Raw genomic sequence first — 15177 nt, 5'->3', positions numbered from 1 at the left:
AATTTTTAGTTAAAAGAGATTTAAAAGTTGAAATTTTAGAAGGTTGTGTGGTGTAACGGTGGGATTGCTTCATCCTTAATTATAGGTCTCGAGTTCGAATCCTGGATATGAATAAAATTTTATAGTGCGCGATCCGAATTTAGTCGGTGCTCCAATGTGGGCTCTTTAACATCGGATGGAAATCCCCAAAAAAAGTTGAAATTTCAATCAGTTGATCTGAAATATACAAGTTATATGCAGATTAATTATAACAACAACAACAACCCAACGAAATCCCACAACGTGGGATCTGGGGAGGGTAAAGTGTACGCAGACCTGACTCCTACCAAGGTAGGACGGTTGTTTCCAAGAGACCCTCGGCTCAATAAAAGCATAAGAAGAAGTGAGATACGTCAAGAAGTACAAAGCAGTATGCGAAAAGCAAATAACGTAAGTGACACATATAAAATAATAAAAAAACTGAAAGTACAAAGAGTAATAACTGATAACAGAAATCACAGCACAAAAAATTTGTAGTGAGCTAATGCGCCTACTGATAAGGCAGGGTAACGAGACTTTGTATTAACCTTCTACCCTAATATGGACCCTCCACACCCTCCTATCTAAGGTCATGTCCTCGGTTATTTGTACCTGGGTCATGTCATGTCTAATTACCTCTCCCCAATACTTTTTCGGTCTACCCCTGACTCTTCTGAAACCATCCATGGTCAACCTCTCACACATCGGTTAATTATGCAGGTGGAAAATAATTATGCAGAGATTAATATGGGGCACCTCGGTGCACTAAAGCTCTCACTATGCGCGGGGTCCGAGGAAGGGTCTGACCACAAGGGTCTATTATACGCAGTCTTACCTTACATTTCTGTCGGAAGTTATTTTCAAGGCTTGAGCCCGTGACCTCCTGATCACATGGCAACAACTTTACCAGTTACTCCAAAACTTTCCTTCTATGCAGAGATTAATAATGTGAAAAATTAGTAATTACGGGACTAATCATACATGAAGCTTTATCATATAATGTTTTGTTTTAACTATACAATGTGTAATTTTTAAAAAAGAATCTTAACTTTTTAATTAAAATAAATTTGGCTAAGTATTTAGACTTGATATGGGTCTTTTTTTACCTTTTGATTGTTTAATCAATGCTTAACAATAATAACAACAATAACATATCCATCATTCCATTGTATCTCATAAGTAGAGTATGGAGAAGATAGAATGTATACAGACTTCACTCCTATTTTGAAAGGTAAAAAGAATATTTTCAATAAATCTTCAAATTGAGAAAAAGGAATTAACAAGCATAAAAAAATCATGTCAAAATACTATAAAGAGTGTCAAATCATGTTGGAAAAAGAAAAACGTACAACTAACAGGATAATTAACCTGCAAAAAATAATAGATAATAACATACACCAAAAGACAAAAAACTCCAACAATAACAACATATCCAGTGAAATCTCAGTAAGTTTTGAAGAAGGTAGAATAGACGCAGACCTTAACACTGATGTGTTCGAAACGGAGGAAAATATTTTTCAACTGAAAAGTCATCAGCGGAGGCTCTCTCTATAGAAATAATATAATAGTATCAATTACTGAGGCATTACAATCTAACAAAAACATACGATACAATCCTGTAGAACAACAGGGCAAAATAAGTTAATACATAAAGCAACATACGATATCTTTTCCTATTATTTATATTTTTCGAGGCCCCATTCTCCATGACCATAAGTTTAGTACTTTTACAGTGCATAACTAATAATCCTCATGAATAATATTTTTACATCGTCCCGGGTAATAAATATTTCAACATGTTCTTGCTCTATGGTGTACAAGGACCTTCAACAGCATTTTCAAAACTGTCCAGTTTGTAGCGTCTACTCGACTAGCCTTATTAATGATACAGATATAAGCCAAGCCCGAAACGAGCACATGCTCTGCAAAATGCTATCTCCTCAGCAGCAGCAACCAGATCTGTGTAGTGGCTATTGCCTGGTGATACTGTTCCTGTTGATTCGCGGTGTGCCTAGAATAATGTATCACAAGAATATAAGTACACACACCAAAAAAAGAAACTATAATGATTATGACTCCAACATGAATTCAACAGAAGAAGTGTTTATTATTGGAACTAGGAACTTTTAGGTGCTAAATTGAACAGCATGCAAATGAAAATTGAACGTTTTCCCAAAAACTTAGCAAGATCAATTATTGATCGATAGATATCTCTAAACGAAGGATAAAACATAAATAATGGATCAACTAAGACCTCTACGGAACTTTCTTAAAGAGGAACTTCATGTAAATACCATGGAATAGGTTTGGATGAATATCTGTCAGTCCTCCAAGGCCCAAATAATTTAATTTTTCTCCCATGAACTGTTTGTGTCAATGGATTAGTTTGATCATGTGTATAGCTTGATAACTATTTAACCATAACGGAGACCTTCATCTTCTTTTTTTTTTGGAGCATGAATTCAAGAGCATCATCTTCTACATATCTTTTAGTCAAAGCAAGTAATGATAAAATACTTCCCTCTTTGCATCAAAATGCTAACACACTAGCATATACAATTCATAGGGGATCCACCCTTGATGAGTTATTCTCTATCTTAGTGGCTTTCAAACGCAATAACACATGATAATTGAGTCAAATAAAGGTCACCCCAAGTGATGGTTGGGGGTGTATGCAACACCACCTTACCTAAAGCAGAAAGGACACGGGGACCACAACCTAAATGTTAGTTAAGACCAGTAGAGACATGGTCCTTAAAACAGAATAGTGAACAGTAGCTTTAGTCTGGCTTTTCATGTGGGACTTTTAATCTAATTGTTCAATCTTGTCATGCTCAAGATTATAACCTCTTCCACTTGCTCATTCCACTCCTCTTTCCCCTCTGCCTCATATGCTCTTACACATGCCAAAGCACAAAGACATTAGCTACTAAAAACAGATGCCAAATCAACAAATCGTTCACCTAAAACCTCCCCTTTTTTTCCTATTTATAAACGAGAAATCCTGAGGACAAAGTGGCACACAGTTCAATACTTGGTGGATAATGGACCTCTACGTCTCTACTTAAATAACAAGCTTTTGTCGACAGTAGGATTTGAACCCGTGGCGTACACCTAAGTCACATATCACGCTGTTACCACTAGACCAAAGTCCTGTGGCACCTAAAACCTCCAATTTTGAAGGAAGATGAGTCGATCAACATACTCAGATGAAGGCCTTTCCCTAATATACCAAAGTTCCTGTAATGACCCAGGTAGATTAGTTGTCTATTTTCCAATGCTGAATAAGACAAAGACTAGCCACAGAAGCCAGCCAGTCAACCATCCGTTTGGCAAATCACTAAACCTGTCCACGCAAGCCCACTTTATCAAACTTGAAAGGTGTCACATCCCACAATAAACAAACAAGGCAACCTTGACGAACCATATGCATTGTGGTGGAGTTAGTAGGCCTACTCTTATTCCAGGATAAAACTCCAAGACCAGCTAGGTAACAGAAATCCTTTAAATCCTACTATCAGCCAAAGATGACCAAGAGTATAACTAAGGGACAGAAAGAAAAAACTTTAGCCTTTTCCTAGATATTACAAAGAATTACAAACTTGGATTTTATAAATCTGCATATCTGAGAAATAAGAAATAAACATAAGAATCGTCTTGCTGCAGTTAAGAAGAAACAACCTTCAAAAGTTTGCAACTATTAATTTTCTTTTCAATAAGTTCTAATAAACTCACATCAGAAGTGTGAAATGAAATTTTAGACTTTGGCTACAGCAATATTCTTCATGTCAGAGAAGATTATCATTATTTTGATGATGGTGGTGTCTAGATCAACTTGAGCACATCTCGACTAATGTCTGAGAAGATTACTGGTTTGCGTTCACAATCAAAAGATACCAATATTTTGGATGTAGAAGAGAAAAAGTGGAGTAGGGTTTTATCACAACTTAAATACATATAAGTCTAAATCCTCACAAACTAGCAACACAACATAAACCATGTATATGCAATGTCTGGAGTCGACCTAAATTTAATCAACCAATCTACATCATATAGTAAAGCTCCCGCAAACATAGATACAAAATAATCGTAGTGAGAGGAAAAGTAGCAGCAATCTTTAGTAGACATTCAAAAATCTAACAAGGCTATCTTACATGGCAGATGATAGGTTGGCTTTACATTGACTAATTCAATACTTCAAGCTCAAGATCTGCTAAGTCTTTGAGGCATTTTAAGGGTTTCTATGATGTATTTATTTATTTGTTAAGGCTTGGAAAATTAGATCCTTCGACATGGTTTGAAGAATTAAACAAGTGGAGCCTGATATATTACCCACTTTGTGAAGTTTAGAGCAGCTATTTTGCTAGCCAGATAGCAAGCAGTATCAATGACGCAGATGCTCAAACCAAAAATGAAGACAGGATGAGCAACAAGCTGAAGCCAGTGCACTAGATGTGGCAGAGAGTGGGAACTGCCACACCCTAACAAGAACGGTGGTAAGGCAACTCTGGAAACCTATATCTGCCTGGTAAAAGTCTATAATTTTGGAAGGATATCAATTCTTTACTCTATACATAGAGTATGAAAGGGTTTGCAATTAAATGAATCACGGAGGGCCAAGGAAACCATTAAAGCTTCAAAGAAAGGAAAGAAACTCTTGACGAACAACATCAAGAAAAGAAGATTGCAAAGAGAGAACTACTGAGCTAAAAATCTAAATTCAAGATTCTTCCTTCAAATTCTTTTTATGTATTGTATACATACATCTTTTTCATTTCTCTTTGGTTTATTAAATGCTAGTAGGGAAAAAACCCTTTTATGATTATGACAGGGATAGATGGACTCAAAACTTATGATTTCAGTTCTTTTTTAATAAGTTTAAGATTTGTAATTTTCATGAAGAGCATCTGGCATTGATTTTAATGATTTTAATTGTTTAGCAAAGTGAGGACTGGAAAACAAAGCTATCTGTAAAATGGAAGTGAAGTCAATCTCAGCATAGGAACCTTTCAAGGTGCCCAGCTAATCGCCTAATACTTTTTCATTTTTATTTAAGCTTTGAGCTAGATCGAATACATCTCAACTCCCTTTGTTTAATTATATACTAGCTAGTTTCATAAATCCTCACGGGAACAATTTCGTACTTCAGTTTTTTAGCGAACTTAGGTTTTCAATTTTCTAGAGCCCAAAAATTATACCACTTCATCAATTGGCAATCAAAATGAATTGCAATAAAGGAAAAATAAAGAATGGGCATGTCAGGTTGGAACAAGAAAAACAAACAAGCCATATTGGCTGCACAATGATTTACTTCTAAAAAGGGAAGACTTATAACCAATTCTTGATCAAGTCTCCTTGTCCCTTGCTGGTTATAATCAAACATATAAGCATATTCAGAAATGGTAAAGGGGGAAGAGGCAGGGGGAAAAAGATAGGAAAAAAAAAAGATGAGGCACTTATTAGGAAGAATGATCATACCTCTCCATCTGATCCGAGTATAGTGACACGATAAACAACTGTCACACTTCCATTATCTGAGAAAATGACATCTCGTACTTCCCCACACCAGCCTGTTAAAAGAAATTTAATCATCACATATGCTCAGACCATCAAAACCAATTCCCAGTGTATACACCAGTTGCCAGATATGCCACATTAAGGTCATTTGCACATGTTTTTCTAGTCATTTCCAGTAGAACTCAGAAACAATAAAAGCTAAATACAAAACAAATCAACCATTATGCTGAAACTTGCAACAATAATAGTAAACCAAAAATGGAAATGCCTCAGAGAAGTTACAAGGGCAAGGGATTAAGCACCAGCACAGTGAAGTGAAAACATTAAGAGAACTAGAGAAAAAATGTTGCAGCGAAAAAATTGAACTCTACCAGGCAGATCAGATAGAAGAAACATGTCATTTCCAATAAGAAGAAAAACTAATTCATATTTGGATATTCTGCAGGATCTACAAACTTCAGCATCAAAAACAACCATATGGACATCAGCTAACGCACATATTTTCTTTTAGGTAGAACATAGTCAGAAAGTGAGTTCTTCCCATGTGTACTAGCCCTGGTGAACAAAGCTACCTGGTACCTATTGTTGGTGGAAGGTGGCAGTTATCCCGTTGAATTAGTCGAGGTGCGAACAAACTGGCCCAGACAGCATGGTTATCAAAAAAATATAGGTATTTAAGGATGTCTAGGGACAGAGCAGAATGTGAGAAATGCAAAACAGTGAGGAGCAAGCAGACATGAGAAGGTTATAGGGAATAATGGGATGGAAGGAGAAGAAGAATAAAGGAAAGAAGAATCACTGAAAAATTCTGAAATATAAATGATTCATCTGCCTTGGCCACATAGGAAACAAATGTTTTTTGCTGAGAATACTGCTGAGGAATAAAATATGCTTGATAACTCCAATGAAAAAATTGGTGGGTAAGAATTTCAAGACTGCTTGCTGTCTTGATTATCCCATATTTCCCAACTCATTTAGACAGAAAAGTACACAATATCAAGGGTGAAATTTGTAATTTAGCTACAGTCAAAACTAGCATTAAAGATGAATGAATCATATATCTACTATCTTTCCAGTCCAAGCTAATGGTCCCCAGAGATTGACACACTTCTGTATCAAAATTGTGAAAAGCATTAAAGATCAGAAGATACGACACAGGTTCAGTTATCCAAAAAGAATGAGGATTGCACCATTATCAGAAGTGCAAACCAAGACATAACAATATGATCTTTGAGATATTTTGTTAATTAAAACCTGTGTTTTGTTTATAAGTTAATTAGAACCTGTGGCTTAAGCTTTAGGTTACCCCAAACAGAGACATCTCCTCCTTTTGTTTTTGATGTAGTAATCCAAACAAAGGCATTTCCTATGGCATACATTCAACAGTTAACAAAAACTCTTGATAAAACCAGTTTTTCAGAGGAAGAAACTCTCATAGGATTGAAGGAGGAAGTTCAAGGGTTAGAACATGCAAGCCCCCAGCCCTAAATTATGCCTAGGGCTTGGGAAAATGGAAGGGATCATCCCACGCTGTGAGAAAGGATTACAGAACTGGAGAAAGAACCTTGAAAACTAAATATTAAGAGGTTCATTGAGTAGAACAGCTAAAAATGTCAAAGATTTGGAAGCTACACCCTATTACAGGTTTGAAGATGTAACATGAATTAGTTTTACTTCATTTTAAAATTTTCATTTTATGGAAGATACAGAAAAACAATAACTTGTGATGGAGGAAGTTAAGTAACTGAAAATCCTGGACACAAAGAAAAGAAAAGAAGAGGTCTCTATGGTTGAGAAGTGCATTTCTTCAAATGTTCCAATTCAAGTTTTAAATGCTGCCAATCCAGAAGAAGAGTCGACATGAACATATGCACAGGAACCTCATCTTAGACATGCCTTAAATCCTTTCTCTACTGTGATTCTCTTCTAAATTGTCTTTTCTGTTCTAGGCTCAAGGAATTCCTACTTCTGGTCCTTGATGGTCCTTGACCACCATCCTCAGAATAACTCAATTCCTTTACCAAAGAAACTATTTATTTGCAAATCACAGACAAGTAAAAATTGGGGCTTTTCCACCAAATTTCATCACAAAACGCTTCCATTAGTTCTGGCAAAAGAAAATAATGCAATCTCATCTGCATCACCAAATTACACACTTTTTTGATCCTTTTTCACTACTGATGATACAACTAATAAAACACATTAAGTTATACTTATACAAAAACAACCTAATAATAGAAGAAATAAGCAAAAATGCTACCGCACCTGGAGCGTAGAAGCTCAACATCCGGTTAGCGTGATACCTAAACAAATAACAAGTCATCATTCTCAGATCAACAACAGAAATCGCGGCAGCTGATCAACCACTACCACAGATTTTAACTAAATACTCCTTCAGACTGATAGAATTCATGTGAATTATTAATTTTAATTTACATTTTTACAAACTCAAAGAGTAGAGAAAGTATACAACAATTCTTAAACTAAAATATATTTTAAAATTGTGTTTTCAAAAATCAAAAATTATAACTAAAAAGAGAGAAATGAAATTACCAGGCGATGAAGGTAGAGTTATCATCATTGTTATCAGCTTTGATTATGTTATCAGGAATTCTCTTGTTCAGGTCACGTAGGATCTCGGCCAAGGGACGAGTAATGCAAGACGAAGACTTGTCTAGTGGCACCACATAGTTCGAGTTCGGAACCGATGACGACGGCGATGAAGAGGCGTTCTTACTAGCGCCGATGCCGTCACCGGTGCTGTTGTTGTTACTGTTCCGGTCCAAAGCCTTGACTTGCAGTTTCGATGTTCTAGTAGAAAAACTATTGAAGCCGAAATGAAGTTCCGCCGCCGAGATCCGCCGTGGATTTGGGAACGGCGGCGTTGGTAGGTAGGCGTCCGCCGCCAGCAGCGATGACTTTGTGCAATGCGCAAGCATTTTGAGTATTTTTCGCAAAAACAGAGAAAAGTAAACGTGGCTTCAAAGTTGGTGAGTGTACAGGCTTTTGCAGACTTCTATTTAAGTTCATGTTTGGATATTTAAGGTCATGTTTGGATGTTAAAATTTGAGTGACCTAACTCACGAGGCAGAGATGGAAGCGCGTATCAACATATAAGTATCTCAAATAAATAAATTTAAGTATTTTGGATCAATAATTTTTAAAAAGTTGAAAAATTAACGAGGATGCTACACATTATACTAAAACGGGATGGATCATGAATGAAATGAAGACTTGTTTTTTGTATTGAGCAGAGTGTTGGTCGATCAAGAACTCTCATGTCTAAAAATTGAAAACTTATTACTTTATATTAAAGAAAAAGAATTGATCATGGCTAGCTCGTTAAGAGAAATTTTATCAAGTGAAAGTCACTTGATTCAATTGATTCGTGTCCGATGCACGAAGAAAATACTCTACCTACCCTCTCTTGTTTTAGATATTTCGCTCGTTCTCAAAATATATTAAAATGAATTCATATATTATTATTTATAATTAAATTATAACAATGTACATAAACATAATATGTATTATTTAGATTGATATAAAAGTTGGGTAGAAATGAATTTTCATTGACAATACAGAGTTCAAAGTTCAAACCTTCCACTTGTGAATGGTAGAAGATTAGATATGTGGCCTCTCTTTTTGTAATGGTGGTCCAAGTCCAACCATGGACTTATATTCCTACCTACTACAGCATCCAACCATTAATAGTATGTGTACTATATAGCGATTATGATATTTCAGGTAAGAAAAGTGAATAATCAATAATTAAAATGTGTTTTAATAATATTAGGTGATGGTTCAAATAGAAAAATCATATATTTGATAATTTAAGTATGAAATTTTAAAAATTAAAATACTTTAAGCGTGTTTTTGATCCTATTAGAAAAAAAGGATCAAATTTGCTCCCTCTCTATACGTGAAAGGTTGATTTGCTTTTCTGTTATACTATGATTCAAAATTATTCATCTTAGGACGGGTTAAATTGAACATCAAATTCTCTTTGGTAATGATTTTTTGATGAAGAGGACATCATATAGCATGCCACTTTAGTTTGGGGCGCTGAGGCAACATGTCATGTGGTATCTATCCATTTTATCAAATGTCAGTGACATATCCAATTGAGTGTCCTCCTTAAACAGTCCTAATGAAAGAAGTGTAATTTGAAACATTTAAGTAACGAAAAATGTATTTTTAGATAAAAGAATCGTGTTTAATTATTAATGACATAATACATAAATGTGTCTTTCAACTTAGATTCAACTGACATTTATGTCCTCTAATTTTGGATGTGCAAAAGTAGACACTTAAACTTGTATAAAATTGAACAAATAGACATATTCATCTTATGTGGCATTCTATATGGCAATTTTGTGTTATACGTGGTGTCGTACATGTATTATGTCAGATAAGATGTATGTCTCTACTTATTCAATTTTATATAAATTTAAGTATCTACTTGTGCACATTCAAAATTGAAGAGCATAGATAGATGTCAGTTGAGTCAAGTTAAAGGGCATATTAATATATTATGCCATTATTAATTCGTGAAAAGATAGTGAATTTTTCTATTTGAAAAAAAAGTTTTCTTAACTACACAGTAAACTGATAAACGACTCTTTCTTACTCCCTCCATTTATTTTTATTTATCTATTGTACTAAAAATAGATGTTAATTTTCACTTTAAATTTGAAAAATCAAGATAAAATTTATCGCTTAAGGTTCATTTGGTACGAGGGACAAGGATAACTAATCCTATGATTAATTATAGGATGAGTTTATCCCATATTTAGTTGGAATAAATGGCGCGATAACTTATTCCGAGATTATTATGTTATCTTTATCCCACATTGAGAGTGGAATGACTAATTCTGAAATAATTAATCTCGGAATAACTTGTTCCCCAACTAAAAGAGCCCTTAGTTCCTATTTTACCCTATTATTAACTATGGTCATTTCTCAATGCATTTCTCAAAACGTAGAATTTTTTTATATTCAAAGGCAATATAGTAAACTTATTAATAATTTTTTAAGAGGTGTGCCAAATATAAAATGTAAATAGAGAAATTTTCACTTTTAATCCCTCAAATATTGACAAATTTGAGTTTTAGTCCTTTGATATTTGGCTAAACACATTTAATCTTCAGTTAATTCAAATATGCACTTCTGATCCATCTATTTGTAAATCTTCGAAAATTTTACAAGTTATACAATTACATCCCTCTAACTTAAGTTTGTATTATTACTCCATATAATAGGTTTAATATCATCCTAAAAATAGTTTTAAATTGTAACATATTAGTACTTATATATAAAAGGCACCGAAACACAAATTTTCATGTAAATACATTTAGTTATACTCCCTCTATTCTATATTAACTGAATTTCTAAGGTAATACACATATATTAAGAAAAGCATTTAATGACAAAATTTGAACTATATTTTCCTCTATTGCCCTTTTGTTTAATCAGCCTCATAAAAATGATTAAATGTGAAATCATAAATACAAATAGTACTTTATTGGAGTATAACTTTGTAAGTAGTGTAGTTTAATTCCTACAAAATTACAAAACTTCATTAATGCAAAGGGTAAACATGGAAAAAGATTAAAACATTTCTCTTGAACTTTGAACAATTCAACTATTTTAAACAATGAAAAAAGCTTTAGAAATTCAGTTAATATGTAATAGAAGGAGTATACCACAAGGTCCAAAAATTAGAATTTACCAATAACTTAGGATTGAAATGCTACTTTTCCTTTATTATTTATTCGTATGAATATTCTACGACGTCATTTTGATTAGATGCACCCAAGCTATAAGGGAAACAAGCAAAAACTCACGATAGGATCGCCTTAAGTTAGGATTGACTATATGAATCATTTATATTCATTCTGATCTATTCAGATTCATTTTATTCCAATACTAAATACATTGTCTGTTGGTGAAATTATAAGATTACAAATTACAATTAAAAAATAAAAATGAAGAAATTAACTTCACTTCTTGGCTGAGGCGCGGATATCTCGCTCTCTTTAAGGAGATTCAAGCCCACTGCAGTAAATCTTTTCACTGGTCCAGCAGTAGTCCTCTTGACTTGTCCCCTCCAGGATACAACAGCCTTATCACAAAAATGTAACTCAACAAACTCTGGACAAGAGTTGAGTTTAAAGCTCTTCACAAAGAATACCTCCCTTCAACTAATAAGAACTCTCTTTTTTATATAAACTTAACTCTCTCAATTTTTTCTTATCCTTTTCTTACCTTTCAAAACAAAGAAGACCTCTCTATTTATAGGAGAGAAAATCATTCAAAGATGAAAAAATAATAGAATGCCATCATTATCATTATTTAGTGTACCATTATGATTTAGTGCACCATTATGATTTAGTGCACCACTTATTAGTGATAATTAGATTAAAAATACATAATAATATGATTTAGTGCACCACTTATTAGTGATAATTAGATTAAAAATACATAATGGAATGATTTAGTCTTGCACTAAATAAAGATGATAATGAAAGACATTTTTATGCACTAAAGAAAGAATAATAAAGATGACATTAAATGTCATCAATGGACAATTGCTAAAATTGCAATTTAATAAAATGTTAAAATGTTCACACACTAACATTGTCAAACACCAAGCTATCAAGATTATAGACTAAACCGATGAATTTATTCATATCAATCAGAAACTCTAATGGAATAGCCAAATGTTTTACATCCACTGTAAAACATTTAGTCCCAAGTATCCAACAGTGTCCTATATAGTCCTAAGCAAATGATGTACCAATTTCAAGTCCATGTCCAGATGAACCAATGGCGTGGCGATGATGAAGATATCGATCCACTTGGCTACATCCGCACCTTCCCTAGCTAGCAACCGTCATCATATTGCAGGTTGTGTAACCTGTCATTTAGAGTTTTAGCAAAAGGATGAAAGTTCAACTTCAACTGAAAAGAAATCTATATTAGTGTTTCACTCACCTTATTCATCTTTTGAAGTAAGGTCAGGTTAACTTCTTTGTGAAGACTCTCTACATTCATTGCATATTCACTATGATCATTTAACTTCTTCTGCATATGTTGCCAAAACCTATCAAGTGCCCCGCTTGAATAACACACTTCCCTGTAGTGTTGAACGTTTGCATAAATGGCCTGCAGTTAAAGCAATATCACGTCTCAAGCCCCGCCCATAACAGACTTTTTAAAGATGCCACAACACGAATGGCAATAAGAGGCCTTGTCCAATGTATTGAGGACGGAAAATGACAGTTTTTATGTGCACATTGTACATCTACATAAAGATATTTTGTTCGAAAGACATGGCCTAACCAAGTCAAATCGTGAAAAGATGATTTCTCTCCGTTCCATTCCTGACTCTACACCAAAAAACGAGTATATTTTCCATCATTAAAGATGAAAATGAACCCCATCCCGACCAAGGATATCCTCCTCACGCAGCTAACAGGTTTCTTCAAAAGTTTACATCTGATAAATTTCTGCATAAACCACCAAAACTTTTCCTTTGAAGAAAATCGCGGTTGAATTTCTTGTTCTGAGGTGAGGCTGCTATCATCACAACGGACTTTGACTCATACACTAAACCAAACTGATCAAAAGAAGAATTTAACACAAAAGACTTGGCCCCAATGAAAAACGATTGTGGAAATAGACATCGGTCTAATGATTACTTCTCCCATCGTCTAACCAACACTCCACCATCAAACCGGAGTACAACAGACTGATATAGCCACTTGCCACAAATGAAAGTAACTGATTTGGTTAAGATAAAGGATAAAGTCCTACAGAGCGATACTGTAACTTTGGAGGTATATGGATGTACTGATGACGGATGCAACAGTTTAAAATTTGGACAATCCGCGAGCAACATAGACACTAGGAGAGGGCTAACAGCAATCTCATGAGTCTAGCAGGAGATGGACATGCAGCCTTTCTAGAGTTGCACATTTGTGCAAATGCCAATATGTGTAATATTTTGCTCGGGCTCTCCAAACACGTTGCCACACCTGTGTCAAATCCTCCAAAATATACTATTAAGACACAAAAGAAGAATCATGAGCTCATTAACCGCACCTTTAGTTCAGTCTCGTGATTTTGTATCTCCTCTGGAGACATTTGTTGAACATCTTCTGATCTTTCTTTGAGCACTCCAGGATCTGAATGCCCTTTGTATATCAATTCAACAAGAAACCAAACCATTACACACAGGTAATCGTAAAACCAATTGTATAAGTAAATTTATCTTTCAATTCTACTTAATAAGTAGTTCATCAATTGAATCTTCATTCCAAAACCAACAACACATTCAGGCCAGCTAATTCTACAGGTACCTGCTGCCTCCCACCTCCCTTCGGGGACGGAGCCAAAAGGTAGCATATGGGCTCAGCCGAACCGAATAATTTTAGTCCAAACAGTTACTAGCACCTAATATCACTATTCTAAAATTTAGTTAATGAGATTAGGTGGACATCCCAGGATTAAATTTGAGATTGAATTTACACTTTATTTGATTGAAAGTATAAATTAATACCTAAAACCAAACAAAGTGTAATTAGATTTCAAACTTAATCCCGATGTCACATCTTATTCCATCCAACTTGGTATCCCGATATAAGTTAGTCCGCTAACCAAACGACCCCATAAAGTTCAAATTTTGGTATCCGGGATAAACTTAGTCTGCTAACCAAACAATCCCATCCGGGACTATTAGCTCGTGAACTAAACGACCCATAAAGTTCAAATCTTGATATCACGGCACCGCGAACAAAACAACTCCATAAAAGTTCAAATATTGGTATCTGGGATAACTTAGCCCGTGAACCAAATGACCCCATAAAATTCAAATCTTGGTATCCAGGATAACTTAGTCTGCGAACCAAACAATCCCATAAAGTTCAAATCTTGGTATGCGGAATAACTTAGTCCGCGAATCAAATGACCCCATAAAGTTCAAATCCTGGTAATTGGGATAACTTAATCTGCAAACCAGACAACCTGATAACGTTCAAATCCCAGTATCAAGGATAACTTAGACAGAAAATCAAACAACCCCATAATGTTCAAATCTTTGTTCACCTTCTGCCTGTAACTCTCTGCACCGGGGACACAGAGAAAGAAATTACCAAGAACAAAATATTTGATTTGAGCTTTCACAATTACAATCTAAAAAAGAAAAAAAAGATAACACTCTGTTTGGATGGTTGTTACTTAATATTTCATATGTATCGTTATCCGTTGTTACATAACGTCACACATAAAATAGGATAATTAAAAGCTGTACCTGTAGCTACTTCACTACTAGCAAAGTTTGCAATTGCCACCACCACCATAAGAACTGCTATGAAAATCAATCGCCCCATTGCTGTTGATTACTCTCGCCGTCACAAAAAAAATGTCACGAACAATTTACGTTTAAATACTGTGTCAAGTCAAACAGTATCGTATAAAATGGAATTGAAGGAGTAATAATCTCTGAGTTGTTAATTAAGATAATTATATGTTTAAGTGGATAAGTAATTCGTGATTAGTAGTTTTATAATTTATGGACTCTAATATAAGTATTAAGCTGATAATTATTATATTAAGTTTGACCAATTGGAAGCATCCACGGGG

General features: G+C 34.6%; 2 protein-coding genes across 2 annotated transcripts; both read right to left on the bottom strand.

The window, feature by feature from the left end:
• Positions 1-1565: 1565 nt before the first annotated feature.
• On the bottom strand, positions 1566-8555 carry LOC129870332 (DNA repair RAD52-like protein 2, chloroplastic). Its single transcript, XM_055945068.1, has 4 exons — positions 8089-8555; positions 7801-7838; positions 5497-5588; positions 1566-2029 (listed from the first exon to the last, which is right to left on the bottom strand). Exons 1-4 carry the CDS (start codon positions 8472-8474, stop codon positions 1898-1900), a joined length of 648 nt encoding a protein of 215 aa, XP_055801043.1. The 5' UTR covers positions 8475-8555; the 3' UTR covers positions 1566-1897.
• A 3619-nt stretch (positions 8556-12174) lies between these two features.
• On the bottom strand, positions 12175-15047 carry LOC129871381 (uncharacterized). Its single transcript, XM_055946282.1, has 4 exons — positions 14846-15047; positions 13639-13730; positions 12529-12699; positions 12175-12451 (listed from the first exon to the last, which is right to left on the bottom strand). Exons 1-4 carry the CDS (start codon positions 14922-14924, stop codon positions 12431-12433), a joined length of 363 nt encoding a protein of 120 aa, XP_055802257.1. The 5' UTR covers positions 14925-15047; the 3' UTR covers positions 12175-12430.
• Between the last annotated feature and the right edge of the window lie 130 nt (positions 15048-15177).

This window comes from Solanum dulcamara, chromosome 10, assembly GCF_947179165.1.
Source record: "Solanum dulcamara chromosome 10, daSolDulc1.2, whole genome shotgun sequence".
NCBI classification, from domain to species: Eukaryota; Viridiplantae; Streptophyta; class Magnoliopsida; order Solanales; family Solanaceae; genus Solanum; species Solanum dulcamara.
Note: the sequence above shows the minus strand (reverse complement) of the source record. Positions and strands in the feature narration are given on the sequence as shown.

Excerpts from the sequence above, each read along its gene's own strand:
- LOC129870332 (XM_055945068.1), bottom strand. The coding sequence starts at position 8,474 with ATGCTTGCGCATTGCACAAAGTCATCGCTGCTGGCGGCGGACGCCTAC. Across the intron at positions 7,839-8,088 it reads AACTCTACCTTCATCGCCTG|GTATCACGCTAACCGGATGT; the intron begins GTAATTTCATTT and ends TTATTTGTTTAG. Across the intron at positions 2,030-5,496 it reads TACTCGGATCAGATGGAGAG|GCACACCGCGAATCAACAGG; the intron begins GTATGATCATTC and ends ACATTATTCTAG.
- LOC129871381 (XM_055946282.1), bottom strand. The coding sequence starts at position 14,924 with ATGGGGCGATTGATTTTCATAGCAGTTCTTATGGTGGTGGTGGCAATT. Across the intron at positions 13,731-14,845 it reads TAGTAGTGAAGTAGCTACAG|GGCATTCAGATCCTGGAGTG; the intron begins GTACAGCTTTTA and ends TGATATACAAAG. Across the intron at positions 12,700-13,638 it reads ATCACGAGACTGAACTAAAG|GCCATTTATGCAAACGTTCA; the intron begins GTGCGGTTAATG and ends CTTTAACTGCAG.